Raw genomic sequence first — 16,552 nt, forward strand, 5'->3', positions numbered from 1 at the left:
CATTATAATATATTATTATTTCTATATTACGATCTTTCAGTTTTAATTTTATACTTACTGTGTCTACGTTAAAAAATCAGATCGCCGGTTTTTTCACCAGTTAAATTTAATAATAAACTATTAAAATATTTTAATAATGTTGCTTTAATTACGCGTTGATTTATGTCATTCAATAGCATGCCTTCAAGTGTATATAAAAGACTTTAATGCTAGTTATAGTTTTTATACAGTGATACTGGCCGCTTTTTATATTATATCTTCAATAGTTCAATAAAATGTTGAATACTATTTAAGTTTAAAGTAGTGATGTGGACTTTTCGAAAAATGTTCAATTATAAAAGTATTGTACAATCAAGTGTTTTGGAGAATCGCGTTATCTGATCTAAGCCTTGGCATTAATAATAATATTTGATTCTAAATATGTGTGGAAATATTCCAATATTTTCAGAAAAACTTTAATAATAAAATGCTCTCTTTGTTTTTGATTACTTGATTTCTTAAAAATCAGATTATTAATGATTTGTGTTGCAAATTTTATTGCGTATACAATATATTATAATACATAGTCTTCACATTATATATTATATAGAATGTATAAATAAGTTCTACAACAAATCTATATAAATAACTCATAGATTCTCAAATACTTATACTGCATTTTCTACTGTAACCTGACGAATTTATAAAAACTAACAACTTTATAATATTATCTTAATAATCTCCTAATCCATATCTTTTTTCTTGTGACAATTTTCTACTTAAATTTTTTTGACGACTATAATTATTTTGCTATACAATAACTATTTTATTTATTATCTTGCGATGCAACCAAGTAAATTCTACTTCATAAGTATATGATTTTAATTTCAACTTAATGGTTATTAAATTAAATTAACAAACGTGTTGCAATGAGGTGTGTTAATATATATTTTAAAGCTAATATTGTAATCGAGTCACTATGTACAACGATTAGTCTTCTGAAAAAAAAAAACGCCCCAGAGGACTGAATTACAATTTAAACACTACGAACTTTCTTTATTCGAGGTGGGGAGGGGTGTCTTTCCCTTCACAATGCTATTTATATAAATCGAATATCGGACCCGGTGTGTATCGTTTTTTACACGTCATTCAGCGAGAACACATTGCCGTCATTAAATACGAAGGAAATTGGACCTGGTCTTCGTGTTGGCACAAATTACGACCCTCCTGCGACTTCATTATCGAAATCATGTGTGGCGCGTTATCGCACACTGTATACGAGTGTGCGTATAATCTCACTTATATTCCCTCGGCGTTTTTGACAGCTCTGTCATAAATCAAATAGTGATAATAAGTAAAATAGGCGTCACACTACGCTGGAGCTACCGCCACGAATCGCAAGATATCGTCTTTCCGCCAACGCTGTGTGTCAAACGTTATATACATAATAATATATACTTGTACGCTGACATTAACCGTATTCTAACCAAACAAGAAGAACAATTTTCAATCCCTGATCAATCTTTATTTATCTAAATGATATTATGCTATCACCTACCGAGTATTCGATAATCTCTATTTTTTTACATTAATTATCATTACGGAAAACTGTAATAATTATTTGTACGCTTTATTGAATTTATACTATATACCAAAAATAAAATTCCAGTTAAATGCTGCGACCTTCATGAATACATTCTTAAACATTTAATATACGTTTCTAAAGTTTGTTGCAAATTTATGAGCAACAAGCTTACTTAGAACACTATATAATATACTAATCACGGTATCGGAATATTCTCGCACCCGTTTCAACTACTTGCGCATCTCGAGAAAGAGCGGCATACTTAATACCTTGAACATAGTTAATGCGACGACCAACCTTTGGTATGATGGAAATGGTTGGGAGAGTAACCCACAGTTTTGACGTTCTTTACGCAATAATAATAAAAATAGCAATAAATATAATAATAACATTTGAGTGTGTGGAAACAGAAAAACATAACGCGTCGGGAGTTCGATGGCTGCGCACACGCACTGGAGAAAAATTTGACCGTAAAGTCGCTTTGATGGGACGAACGTGTAGAGACGTTTTATTGTCTTGTAAACGGGGTCACGCCCGTGGAGGCAGTAGCTTTAACGTGGCGTTCGTCGTAGGCATGTAATAAAAAGAGAGGAGCATTTTGGGTGGTGGTTGAAAAAAACATATCGTTTCGAATTCAATAAGATAAAAGGCGAAAAACGTGTTGATGATATACGCGTGTGCGTAAAATATTGAGTATCATATTATGAAAATTGTAAAACTACCAACACCCCTCCAGCGCGTAACAAACACGCGAATAAAGATAATATTTTTTGGTTATAAAAAAAAAAAAGTTCACAGCGCCATTTTTGGCGTGCCATAAATTTCTGATGTTTTTTTTAAAGCTCGTGGTGTATATAGATGATGTACTCTCCCGTCCCGAAATCTAGCATTGGATCTACTGCTACCACCGTCCACGTGTAGTCAATTTAATTTTCCGTCGTATAAACCGTCGTGGCAGAAAAACTCTTTTTTCGCTATAAACTCCTTTATTTCATTTATTTTTTTTTCACGTGGGATGAAAATTAACTTTCAGAAAGGTTTAATGAACTGCAACGGAATTATATGTGTGACATAATAATATTTACCTTATACGCACCTACTTTATTATTGGTTTAGTTATAAAGACCGCTGACCTGCGTATATAAATTGTCGATATATTTTTAATTTATCTTATTTATTATAACATTATTTCTCTAAAATATCCGGTATATGATAGTACTGTTATAGTACAAATAAAAGTGTATGTCATTCAAACTCATAGAAGCACACTCAAAAAATATCAGTAGGATTTGAGGATATAATTAATAAATACTTTTAAAAAAATGCTTTAGAAGCCGGTGAAACCCATTTTATGTTTTATTTTGTGATATAATTACGAACTAATGTCGGCAAATCAAAGAACTTTATTTTAGCCGAAACAATGAACGATTATGATAATATTTTTGTAAGGCTACCTACGTTGTAAAATTTAGATATTAATTTCTATATTTTTGAGAACTACAACTCTGGTATATCTATTTTAAATTCTAATAGATATGCATTTTACAGTGATAATTAGCAAGTAAAATTATACGGGTATGTTGTTACAATAATTACACAGAAACTGTCTTTTTTTTTTATATAAAAACCCATTAGCCATTACAAAAAACTATTTTTACACTTTTTTTAGTAAAAGTATTTAACAGTATTTAAGAGGAATAAAGGTATGAATGAGACGAAATAACGAATAATCCATAAATATATATATATATATATGATACATTTATAGTAACTCAATTCAAAATGTTTCCTTTTTACGTCACTACTGTATTACCTACACATATAGTAATAATATATATACATAAATATACCGAAATGGTCACCGTACGAATTTAACATTTCTCTATAACCTGTTACTTAAAAGTTCTCAACTCGATAACTCGATACGCTCTAGTGATTACGACTATGGGTTGCCTTAATGTCATTCTACTCGGAGTACACTTGATGAGAATCGTCGATTAAGGACACAATTTATATATACTAGACGAGATTTACGAGGAAACCGATTTTTATACATTTTCCTTCGTCGCGTTCATTACATATTTTCGAAATTCGAGAAGGAAAAACATAATCCTTTTATACGACTACACTCTTGCCGTATACAATATTGTTCGTGTATAATAATATTATCGTCATAGATAGGATAGTGTAAAATCAGCATTTTTGTTCATTGCGCGTTGAAAATGGTAAGTTTCCATTGTAATGTTTAGTATCTATTATAAATATTTTCTGTATCACTTTTATAGTGTATATCAGCTATATCTATATAGTATTTATCCCGTTTACTATTATAGTATTATTGTTCAAGTCCGTTCTTTATTCATTCGAAGTTAATTACAATTATGATACTGAGTATTTTCAAAATATATTTAAAACCATTTACAGTAAATATTTAATTTCACTGCAATCAATTTACAGTAAAAATATAAAGCAATTAGTCTTTGCTTGCTTTTTCTTCATTTTAAGTACGTTAATAATTAGTAAAACTAACAACATGTTTAGATAGTGACACCGATCCTTTTATTCGTGTATTGCGTTCACCACAAGCTCTGTTTGTGTGATTCAGGGTAGTATTATCAACCTACCTAAAACCTAATACTCAACAGACATTATTGATTATTTTTTTATACATAGTTTTTCTAAAATAATAGCTCAAAGGTTAGTAATTAACTAATATTCTTGTAGGTAATAGTAGATCGTTACATATGATAATCGTTTTTAATAATTGTTTGTCTTATATATATATTATTTATACTATATTTGTTTTTCGAGTTATTTAATAGAGAAAATTAAAATGTTTAATCAAAGAAAGGTTCGTATTGGAAAATTTGTTAACAATGGTCTACGAATGAATTATGAATAATTATTATTATCATACAAGACAAATGAACTTCAGTACCTCCATACAGTGTGTGTACACGCGTGTACGAATTTAATCGAATACCTATTTATAAAATTGAACAGCATCATAAACTGTAAAATCCATGTTTGACCGACACAATAGCGATATAATATGTAACCACCTCATAATAATAATTATCATTATTACGTGATGTAAATAAACACGGCAGCAGTATAATAATATTATGATTTTGCAAAGATATTGACGTCATAACAGACGTTAATTACTATTATGGTTCCATTATACGCTATGGGTAATAAATTAAAAATTTGTTTAAGGCTGTATTAGCAGTGTAAAATATAACGTGTGAGTGGTATGTACGACAAAACAAAAATAAAATTATTTTTAGTTTGTATAGTCAGAGTTTTGTCTTTAATGGCTTTTAATTAATACTCGTATATGTATTCGTATGACTCTTCTATTTACTTTTATGTTCATACTATTGCATTAAACACCATTTAATGTATAATTTAAGTATAAAAGCTTATTGTTGATCAGGTGAGTTGATTAAAACAAATACAATTAAAATGTATACTCACTGTGATTGTACAGTCAGACGTTTTGATGCAATGGTTTTTTCGATGAACAATATCTCTTTTAACAGTGTTCATGATACTTTACGACGCGAGCTTCGTTTGAATAGAAACTGATTTTTTTTATTTTTAACGCTGAAAAACGTTGGAGTCGATAATATTACGCTTGTTATTGGTATTATTATGAAACTAGCAGTGTATCAAAACGAAATAGACGTCAGCCTAATCGCAATTTGCCAGTTCAACGAGCTGTAGCGCTAAAATTTTATTTACAATTTTTCGCATTCGCCCTTGATTCCATATCGCTGGAGGAAGGGGTTATCATACCGTCAGTCGATAAAAAAAAAAGTAATAATAATAATACACACTCAACCGCCTATAATAGTCAAATACGATGTACTATGGTGTATAATATCAGCTGCATCCGATGGATTACTTGAAAATTGTGATGCTTCATGCTGCGGTATCACACTATGGTCCGACTTTTAGTTATATTGTGTACGCTTTTGTTATACACACAACGCGATGTTATCACAATATCATGTACGTGTGCAATGATAGTATTTTGACTATTCATTATTACGCTACACGATGTAATGATAATATAATGGAAGTAGCGCCCAAAGGGGAAATCATAACTAGGTAACAAGGTAATTGATTTTCTAATCTGATGTGGACTTCACAAAACATAATAATAATGGTCAACCGAACGGTACATCGTGATCGAGATCGATTGTGTGTGCACTGTGTTGACTGAGACTTTGTTGAAGGGTTGACGGAATGACCGTAATATAGTCTCTTTCCATTGCATGTATAATACCTACTAACATTGCACTGAAACAATGTTACATTTTACAAATATATTTATCTATTGTACGACGAGCAATTTAATCACGTGTTTTATGTTGTTTATTGTGTGATTCGCAGGAAGCCGAGAGTGCAATCGCTGCGATGAACGGTCAATGGCTAGGCAGCAGGAGCATAAGGACAAATTGGGCGACCAGAAAACCGCCGACGTTAAAAACCGACTGTAAGTACACCGAATTATAAAGTTTACAAACTATACTGATATTTCCATCTTTTTGTCGCCTTTAAATTATATTTCCATATCGTCTCTGCTTAATATTATGATACTTTGTTCGTATTACGTATATACTTTTGTTATTAATTTCGATCCACTGCCACCGCCACCACCAAATTTGTTGCTCGTCAGCGATACATTTCACTACCTACATATACACCATTGAGTGTGGGATGGAGACAAATGTAAGAGGGCGTTCGTGGAGGGTCTTAAGGCCCCGTAGGTATCCCACGGGAGTTTACTGCGCCAGAGTCTTTTGTGTGTGCACGGCTCCGTCAGGGTTTGCACTTCATTATTCATATTGTAACCAATCAAACGGGTCAAGGCGGCGGCGGCAACGGTCGACAGCGCAGGGATATATTTTGCGTAATTTGTTCTAACAACGTTACCAAGATTAAACGGAAATTAAATGCCCGTCGGATGTTGCAGGTACCTATATATTATATTATGTATATTGTATAATATAAACAATAATATAATATCTCAGTTTATTCTGCGAAAATAAGAACGAAATATTTTTATTACTATTATCAGAGACTACTAGGTACAGTACCACCTAGTACGAAATCTCTAAAAGTCGCGGAATGGGAAAAATATGAACATCGCTCCATCCGTCTGTGTGGGCCGCCACCGACGCTATCGCGTCATCGCGTCGTCCTCTTGCCGCGAGGAAAACTGATTGATTCTAGTTGACGTCCGCGTGTTGAGTAGAAACTCTACCGTCATTTATCCATGTCAAATCGTATTCCGTCTCCTCGCGCACTTCTCACCTACATCCGTGGGTAAGACGATGGAAAAAAATATGTGTCAGATATCCCAAGGCGATTCACGGGCTGCCATGCCGGCGGGTTGTGTACACATAATATATAATAATATGTGAATACACTTCAGGCTACATTACTCTGCAGCGTATTTGTGTTGAAATTTCAAACGGCACATGAGCGCTGTCAGATCCCATTGAAATTAAATCAAACCCGGGTAAAATATTCTGTTCCGTTTTCGTTTAGACGAGCCGACTTTGATGGCAACGCGTTTTTTCTCTAAACCCCACGGTTTCGGCCTGTAATACGTCTTTTATATTTTGTTTAAGATTATCACGTGATATTATACCGAGCTGCTTGTACCCGACTCATATTCCAACACATAATTATTATTGTTACGTCCGACACAAGTCTATAGTGATAAAATATGTTATTATAATATTGTTACATCCAGTGTTGAGACTATTTAGATAATACCTTTTAATATTTTATCTCATGTAGATAAATGTTGTTTAAGTTATCTATTGCTAATCTGAGATAAAATAGAAATCATATCCACGAACAAAATATGTTATTTAAAACATTTTTAATAATTTCCCGCGTGCTATACAATATAATATACAAAATTCACAGTACACTTTTCTTCCGTTTGTTTTTATTTTATTTACAACGAATTGACGACATAAAGGTTCCGTTGTTGTTGTCTTCATCCTTCTCCTCATCCGTCTTCGTTTACTCACAAGTGTTGTTAGGATTGGAGGACATGCTTCAAAAAATTAAGACGACCTGAACGTATACGTCTCGTCACGTGCAATTTATACGATGATAATATATTATAATTTATAAGTATTACCTCTATATTTTTGACCTCAGTGATCTGATCAACGATGAATTTAGTAGAAAAAAGTAAAATAACTTAAATTGCATTCCCAAAAAAAGCACCTTAGAGTTACCAATGAAATGTCTACCTATATTTTTTTCAATTCATAGGTAGTACAAGAAAATCGATTATAAAATATCCCGTGTTTTTTTTTTTTTTTTTTGGAATTTTAATTTTAGGTGATATGAAACCATTAATTATCTCTTAATGACATATAATAAGGTTATTTTAATTTTAATAGTTAGGTACTATATTTAAAAGTAACGTACAACTGCAATGACAACTACCAAATGGTTATGCAGTAAACAGTGATTACATCAAAAAGTATTAAAGTTTTCAAAAATATTTTTTTACATCGTTTGAATGAATTACAAAACTTCATTATGGAAAAGAATATAGTTGTTACTATTTTTTTATCTTAGTAATTGTTTAAGTTTTTAATTTTCTAAATGACAACATCCATTTTGTATGTTATACACGGAACCAGAATATAATTCCGAGAGTTTTGGTATACGGGTATAAAAATGGAATTGCAAACGAGTAATTAATTAGTTATACATAACTTAAAAGTATTTAAAGTTTAGAACGGAGAAGCATGGGGATACCCCGCAAAATGTTGATATTATATTTAGATCGTCTAAACTTTTAACACGCATAACTAATTAATTATACTCGTTCAAAATTCGATTTTTGTACATAGAAGTTTTCATAAATCTAAAGTCACACAAATAAATATAAAAATGTTTTACAATTAAATAATAAAAACGAAAATCAGACTATTTTCTCTATTTAATTGAAATGATTAATTATTATCCCATTGTCAGTGGTTTATTAGTTAGTATAATATGGTCGTATTTTTGTGATTCATTGTAAAAATAATGTTTCAATAGTTTTCAAATATTCTTACTTACCTGCAAAATTCGGTGATTAAATATAACGAACTAAAAGCAATGTTTCACAATTTTAAAAACTTAAAAGTTTGGTGAAAAATAATAATAAATTTTCATCTGAATCACCTACGAGGCAATTTGAGTAAAAATAAAAGATTAAATCCATCAACTAAGGTTATCCGGGGAGAAATCGGTAAAATATAATATAGGAAACAGCTATAATGCGCTTTTGCCGCTCATAGTGAAAATCTACAGGAAACGGTCGAAATCCGGTTAATTCTTAACCGACGGTTATCGTAATATTATAACAATAACAACGGTGTCGACGGGTCGTGTATATTAATTTGTCGAGACTCGAAGAGCATTTGAATAATTGATTCAAATAGTAGACGGTCATAACGCGCGTACAATAATAATAATAATAATAATAATAATAATAATGTTATTATAATGATAATTATTATTACTATTATTACTATAGTAAACAAGTAAACAGCGGAAACACAACCGCGGGCGCAAGTACTGTAAATGATACTGAAAGCGGACTTTACTCGACTTTGGTACATCTTACACACGTCACACACACACATACACATACATAATTTTCTTAGATGCATTTTTCTATCATTTTATATAATTTTAATCATTATTTATTAAATTATGTTCTATTTCATCTATTTAATTATTATGAACTGTTACAGTTAAAGCAAAGTTTAGATAAATAATCAATAACTTTGAATGCACTAAGGTTACCCATAATTAAAAAAAAATAATTTATTTAACTTTTTTTATTCTTAAGATAAAATGAATATTACTCACTGTGTATACATTATTTTCTATTTTCTAATAAAAATACGAGTATGGGCTTCAGAAAAGTATTATATTTTTTTTAAATGACATTGAAAGTCTTCTTTAACAAAAATTATACACATATATGCAAGGACGATAAAGATTTCATAAGAATTTGCATATTATATTACATTATATTGTATATATTAGCCGCACGCTAAAACGGGTCAAATAAAATATACTCATACAGTCATATTATATTAAAACGTTTCGGCGTTAGATGGAATTAAATTTGTATATCTTGTTTGCTCTTTTTATCATGCATATCACTTAATTGTCTTTCACGTGGATACTCGATTAAAGTGTAAGTTTTAATTACTATATAACATGTTTAATGAAAAAAATGCAGCATTACAACGATTTTAATATTTTAAACATCGATTTAAGTTTTTAACCAATTGAGTACGTTTTAGCATAAAAAAAAAATAATTTTACTATTTAAAAATTTTAAAAATTATTCGTACTTTTTTCATACAGACTACATGGATATATTATTTTATATAAACACATATACTATTTTTTATTTTAATTACGTGAATGTACTTGACACTTTTTTTCTTAGCACTGTGTGCCGGTCGCATTCACTGCAACTGCAGCCGTCACGGCGACACGAGCATTTTATATTTTCCGCACGCATACAAGTATAAAACATTATAATATTAATATAATAAGTTTAATTTAACGTAAAAATATTAATTCTGACACCCTGATCAGAATAAATTGTAATTAGTTTTATAAAAACTGTGATGTTAACGTACCTACGTAACACAAAATTGTGACCATCTGTCATCGTATATTTTAATATACGTTCGTGATAATTAAAGGACACGGATGAGTCATACAGTTTATAATAAAATACTTTATTTCCAAACAATGACACATATTTTAGGATTTATTTTATGGATTGGTGAGTTTGTATATGGGTGTGTGTTGAATGGAGGAGTACGTATTTATCTATATCTTTTACCAAAAAGTGTTCCGATTTTATAATTTTTAAACATAACTCATTAATGACTTTATATACGTTATACTTTTGAGATTATGGTGGCTCGATAATATTATATACCAACTAATTTTCTATTCTTACTAGTGGGAAATCATAATTTTACTAGTTAAGCTTAAGTTATTAGTTATTATCTACAATAATGACATTTTTTTGTACATAATAAATACATAGTTGTTTGACTTTAACTCTATAGAACCTTCCATATTTTTTTATTTTCTCCGATTCAACATTGAGATTGGGGAGTTATTTGTAATTACTATTTATCACTATTTATCACTCGCAGTTAATATACTATTCGATACTCAAACGCCAACTGCTTTAGAAACGTATATTTTCAGAGTTCTAGAAATACTATACATCATTGAACAGTTAATATTTTATTGAAAAAAGTTCAAGGGTCCGTTTTTGTTGAAAAGATACCCCAGCCTCCTTTAAACTTGTTACTGGCTTAAAAGCCTTAGGGTTCTAAAATTCATCGGAAAAAAAACCCCGGTAACAGTTTTGATAACAACACATGGTTGGAGCTGTTTTGTTATATTCCCTAAGACTTCTTTATAGGTATTTCAATTTATTTATTCTTTTTTTCTTTGGAAACGATTTACATGTTTTTCTTTAATAATTCCAAATGTCACGACAATATTATTGATTTTGTTTATTTTTAGAGGATATTTCACGAATAGAGGTACCGGAAAATAAAAATAATAACATCTTGTATACATTTTCTTTTTCCCGTATTTTTCATTCCGCTTGCTTAGACATTTTACTTCTTCGTCACCATACTATGACAATCATGGCCCACGGGTGTAACTGTTGATTCAGCGTTCAACGTGTGTTCCTGCGCTTGTTCGAAAAGCTGCATTCACTTATGGAGGGCTTCGCGAGAAAAATGGAATAGCAGTAGGTAAAAAAAAACAACACAATATATTTTCAGCCCCCGCAATATTTGCGGGAAATTAGTTTTTAAACAATATATCTCGCATCTGATAGGGAACATATTGCGAAGGTAATCTGAACCGAAATTATATTTTTGTTTTCATTCAATTTAATGTTACCGTTGTTGTAGTAGTTCTTTCCCCCGCCTGTATTATTTATATTTCGAATTAATTTCGAAATGTAGTAATGACTTATTTCAATTCTGTCTACGACCTGTATATTTTTGTAAACGATACAAAACTTTACTCACTAGCCACGACTACACCAGACTGGTAGAATATAAATACGAATCATATGGAAAAATAATTTAATATCAAGATTTTTGTTTTTCTTGCGTGTTGTGTTTCCGTCCATCGCTTTTACGAAAGCAACTATATTAATTATGTGCATAGATAATAAAAACACACATTTACGTACATTACCTGCCTATACTCAATATATTATAAGTAATATGTTTCAAAATGACGTAACCAACTGCGAGTTTGGTTGCCTCTTTTTTGCTCGGTATGACGAGCGTACACGTGTGTCCCAAATTCTACGTAGTTATCTTTTGTACAGTACCTTAACAGTATTCTACTCTTAATAACTACAAAACGCATATGATTCTGTAAAATAGGTATGAACATAAATACACAACTACAGTATTTTAAACTCCGAATTCACGAAACTATCCCTATGAAATATGTATGTTTTTTAAATGTTTCTTATAATGTTAAAACATAATGAAAAATTTAATTATTTATGTTCAAATTTGAGGAGGGAGGGGAAAATCATTTAATTAATGGTAGAAAATATAATTAAAACATAGTGTAGTATTATAGACACGGAAAATAAGTATGCATATTTTTAAAACCACATAAAATATCCCTTCTCTAGTCTAAAATAACATTGTTAGTTACGTTATTGTGAAACATACTGTATAATTAATGTATAAATTCGGTACACTATGTTTTTGTTCGTATATATATATATATTTATTAAAGTATTAAATATAAATATATATATATAGTATCTATTATAACATGACTTTCATTCTATTTAATTATTCTGTTATATACGTCTTGTGTTCATGTATTACATAAAATTACATTAGTAATACATAAAACCAAACATTTTTTTAACTTAATATTAAATTTATATTGTGTATAATATCAAATAATACAATAATAATAAGCTGCTATAAAATTTCTAACGTATTTTACCATAAATTATTGGTTTTAACCATTATTTAGATTAAGTAACAATCGATAAAAAACGTACACATCAATTTTATTATATTACTCTCTCAACTCACAAATATATTTGAATTGTACGTGACAACGGTTTTAAAATTTTGGTAGGAAAATAAATGTTACATTTTAATGTTAAAAAACGCTAATATTTTATAAAATTAACGTACATCAGACGTACTCTACATATGAGTAGTCTTCTGGGTCACAGAAGTAAGTCTGGTTTAAGTATATAGTGTATACTATAAGTTTAAACGAAGTTCACTCCTGTAACTCCCCGTGTCTTTTGTAAGTCTATTATAATCGGAAAATTGTGTAGGGGAGTAGGGTTAGAAAATATATGTGTGCGTGGGACAAATAACGTTAGACACGCGAATGTGAATTGACGTGTAAATATATTTATAAATCCCACTCATTTCCCCGTAGTTTTTTTTTTTATGTATATGATAAATGACTCATTATTTTTCCACTATATTTTTTTAGCATTTTTTTTTTACCTTCGGAAATTCCGTATCCGGTTTCCTTGGCTAATTGTGGCTAAGTTATTCTTGATTTTTCGGAACAGTCAACGAAACGGTTAGGGGTAAAGACAAGTAAATTAAATAATGGAAATGTGACTCGTGAGGGAGCAACATATAATTTATATAACATAATATTGTATATAAAAAAAAGTGAAAATATCGTTCGTTTGAACTCTCACACACACATATTATACCAGCACGTGTAGGCTTTTTGGTCGGTACTTTTAATAATATATACAAAATTATTATATAATAATATTACTCAATACGACAATAGTAGCAATATTATTTTCGTCAATTACATTAATCTTATTTCATTATATTAAAAATTAATATTATTTTTATTAACTTTATTAGAAACAAAATATTAATTATGTCATATTATATTCATTTTTAAAAATTTTATAATATTGGCGTTGCTGCGTTAGGTAATTTATTATCTAATAATATACGAGTAACTTCGTTAAATAAATAAAAATAGTATTATTTTTGTTTTCAAAGTTTATTATTACACACAACTTTATTATTATAACTTGTATTGTATTTTATCCGTGTAATAATACATAGAATGATGCATCCACTTGTTAGAATACTTTTAACGAGCACGTACTATTATTGTATATTTGAGTTGTAAAATATTATTTTTATTAAAACAGGTTTTCTGCTTAGTTAAATTTGACATACCTAAATATATTTTTAATCAAATTAAAAAAAATATACATTTATGATGGTAAATTAGGTTTTGTTTACTATAACAATTCTTATAATGCCGTCCAAAAAATTAAGTATAATATATTATCTACCATAGACATTTGAATTATAGCTTCAAGACTTTTTATTTACTCCTCCCTCTCACCATTAAAAGCATAGTTACAATAATATTTCAATACGTATGCTTTATTTAATACCATTTCATATTAATCTTCAAAAAATATACACATTTAAAATAACAGAACTCAATCAAAATACTCAGTTATAGTTTTTTTCTTGTATTTTCAATTTATCAATGTTTATTTTCTTCATATTTTTATGTGATCTTTTGGAACATGTTATTATTTATAAAACTATTTGTCAAATCAATAAAAATTCAATGAATATTTAAATCGTCCTTTGAGGCTAAACTACCAAATGCTCCAGAGTTTTCTGAAATAACATTTGTCCGGGTATCATTTTAGTATGAAATTATATTTCAAAGTGGAAAGTTGTGTTTGTTACGACCTACGAGACCAGAAAAGGGTTTCGGTGTTTCGGAGAACCTCCCGATGCGACTGTGGTGCACACGGGGACATTAAAATAAGTCACTACTTCGTTGTTTTCGGTGATAATATAATAATATATTACATTTGATAATTTTTCGTCAATTTTTCTCTTGACCTAGTTTCATGTTTTAGGATAATTTAATTTAGATTTTCAGCTCGTTTAAGTTTTAATAACTGGTGCTCTACAATACAGTTTTGGTCGTTTGTAAAAGAATATCTCTTATGTTTGATGACAACATTTTTGAAACAATATAAAGTTTACTTTTAAAACAGATATTTATCTTTTTATCTTTTTCAAAGTAATGGTTCAAATTTTAAGGTGGAAATGTATTTTGTAATAAATGCGTATTTTGTAGTGTTTGGGATTTAAGGCACACTAATTTATACAAAAACAAATAGTTGCATAATTATAATTTAATCATGTTTCCTCGTCGTTTGATATAACGATTTGAAAAAAAGTTGTAATCAACAGATAGACGAAGCGTCACTTTAATCGAACGAAGTAGTATTATATACAAACGCGTTATAGGTACGCTTTAAATTGTATTAGAACAAAATAAATGAAAAAAAAAAACAAACATATGTGCTAGGTTGAGTTATGTCTTTGACTGTACAATATTATGTTCTGATGAAAAAAACACACCAATAAGGTCGAACAATGATATATATATTGTGTGTAATAGACTATAATATATACGTCACGTCACTGGGGTGAATATCATGAGGGTTTATTCGCCGAAATTTGTTTTCGAGGATATAAAAATAAATAAATAAAACAAACGTTTAATCTCGACCCGAAAACGTTGGCGCCTAAATTGTCTGTCTGCCGTTTCGAATTTATGTTCCATATGTTTTTGCCAAATTCGCGTTATACAGTTTCTTGCCCCATCCGACCACCGCCGGATCGCTTCCACCACCACCGTATCACTTTCTCACCCAACGCCCAACGTTACACGAGTTTAACCACCGATCCATCATGCAGTTATCATAACAAACAATCGTACATCCATCACCACAATTACTTAAACATAGATCCTGTCCGTTCTGAGTAAAAAAAAAATAAACTTTCAGAGTTTTTTCGTTATATAATAATAATATACACCGGCGGCGGAGTGACAACAATCCCAAAAGAAAAAAAAAACGTTTGATTCGATCTCGTGATGGAGTACAGTTTAGTGAGCCATGCAGTTATGATGATATATATATTATAATATTATTATATACTCATTACTCAGCCGTTACCCTTAGACGCCACGTAGCTAGTGTACATGTGTATTATTTATAATAATAATTGTACGTCACGAACTGCGCTCCTATGTAGGCTGGGGTATGTGAATTTTAATTCGCAAATAATAATAATAATAATAATAATCATTGCAACGATATAATCTACGTTTTTATCTACTTTCCTGATGATGAGTGACCGTGGAATAGTTGACAAAAGTACTTGATCAGAAAAAAAATCACGATTGGCGCACCTATTATTGTCGCTTGTTATTTTTACTGCAAATTTCTGTTCGTCCGCCGTCCTGAACGATCGATTGCTCATAACTATACATATTATGCACATACACATTTATGTACATTCTGCGATTTCTGCCTAATATTTACATTTCTAATATACCACAGCCCAGTAACGTTGAGCTTTAGATAGGGGAAACTCGAGGATGTGCTTTTAGCTCATGCTTGGATAGGGGTAGTGGCCATTCACTTTGTGGCGGTCCGACTCGCCCTTTTTGCAGCAATCTAGTTAATTGGTTGCGATTACCTACGACGATTCGTATTAAAGCGAGCCGAGCAACCAAGGAATAAAACTTATACTTCATGCGCTCTCGAGATGGGGTGTGTGACTCGATGTCAAGTGAAGAATATAGTTTAATTATTTCATCAAAATAATAATCGTTTATGTTCTATCGTGAATTATTTTTTAATCACGCACAGTTTGTTTAACCCAATTGTAAATATGCTCACAATTAGGGTTCAAAACTTCTTACATTTGCATGTTTTTCCGTGAAATTAATATAATAATCTAGGCAAGTGAGATATAAAATTGTTTTGTACACTGGTGAAATAACACACACATTGTATTACAGTTTTTCGCATAC

The 16,552-nt window shown here is 30.3% G+C and overlaps 1 protein-coding gene across 3 annotated transcripts in view; it reads left to right on the forward strand.

The window, feature by feature from the left end:
* The window catches only part of LOC114121847 (nucleolysin TIAR), a 317,950-nt gene that overhangs the window by 265,660 nt on the left and 35,738 nt on the right, over positions 1-16,552 (forward strand). For all 3 annotated transcript variants that reach the window (XM_050200701.1, XM_050200702.1, XM_027984331.2), the window contains one exon: positions 5,966-6,068. In XM_050200701.1, the coding sequence (XP_050056658.1) occupies positions 5,966-6,068 (103 nt within the window). The remainder of the gene's footprint in view (positions 1-5,965; positions 6,069-16,552) is intronic.

This window comes from Aphis gossypii, chromosome 2, assembly GCF_020184175.1.
Source record: "Aphis gossypii isolate Hap1 chromosome 2, ASM2018417v2, whole genome shotgun sequence".
Lineage (NCBI taxonomy): Eukaryota > Metazoa > Arthropoda > Insecta > Hemiptera > Aphididae > Aphis > Aphis gossypii.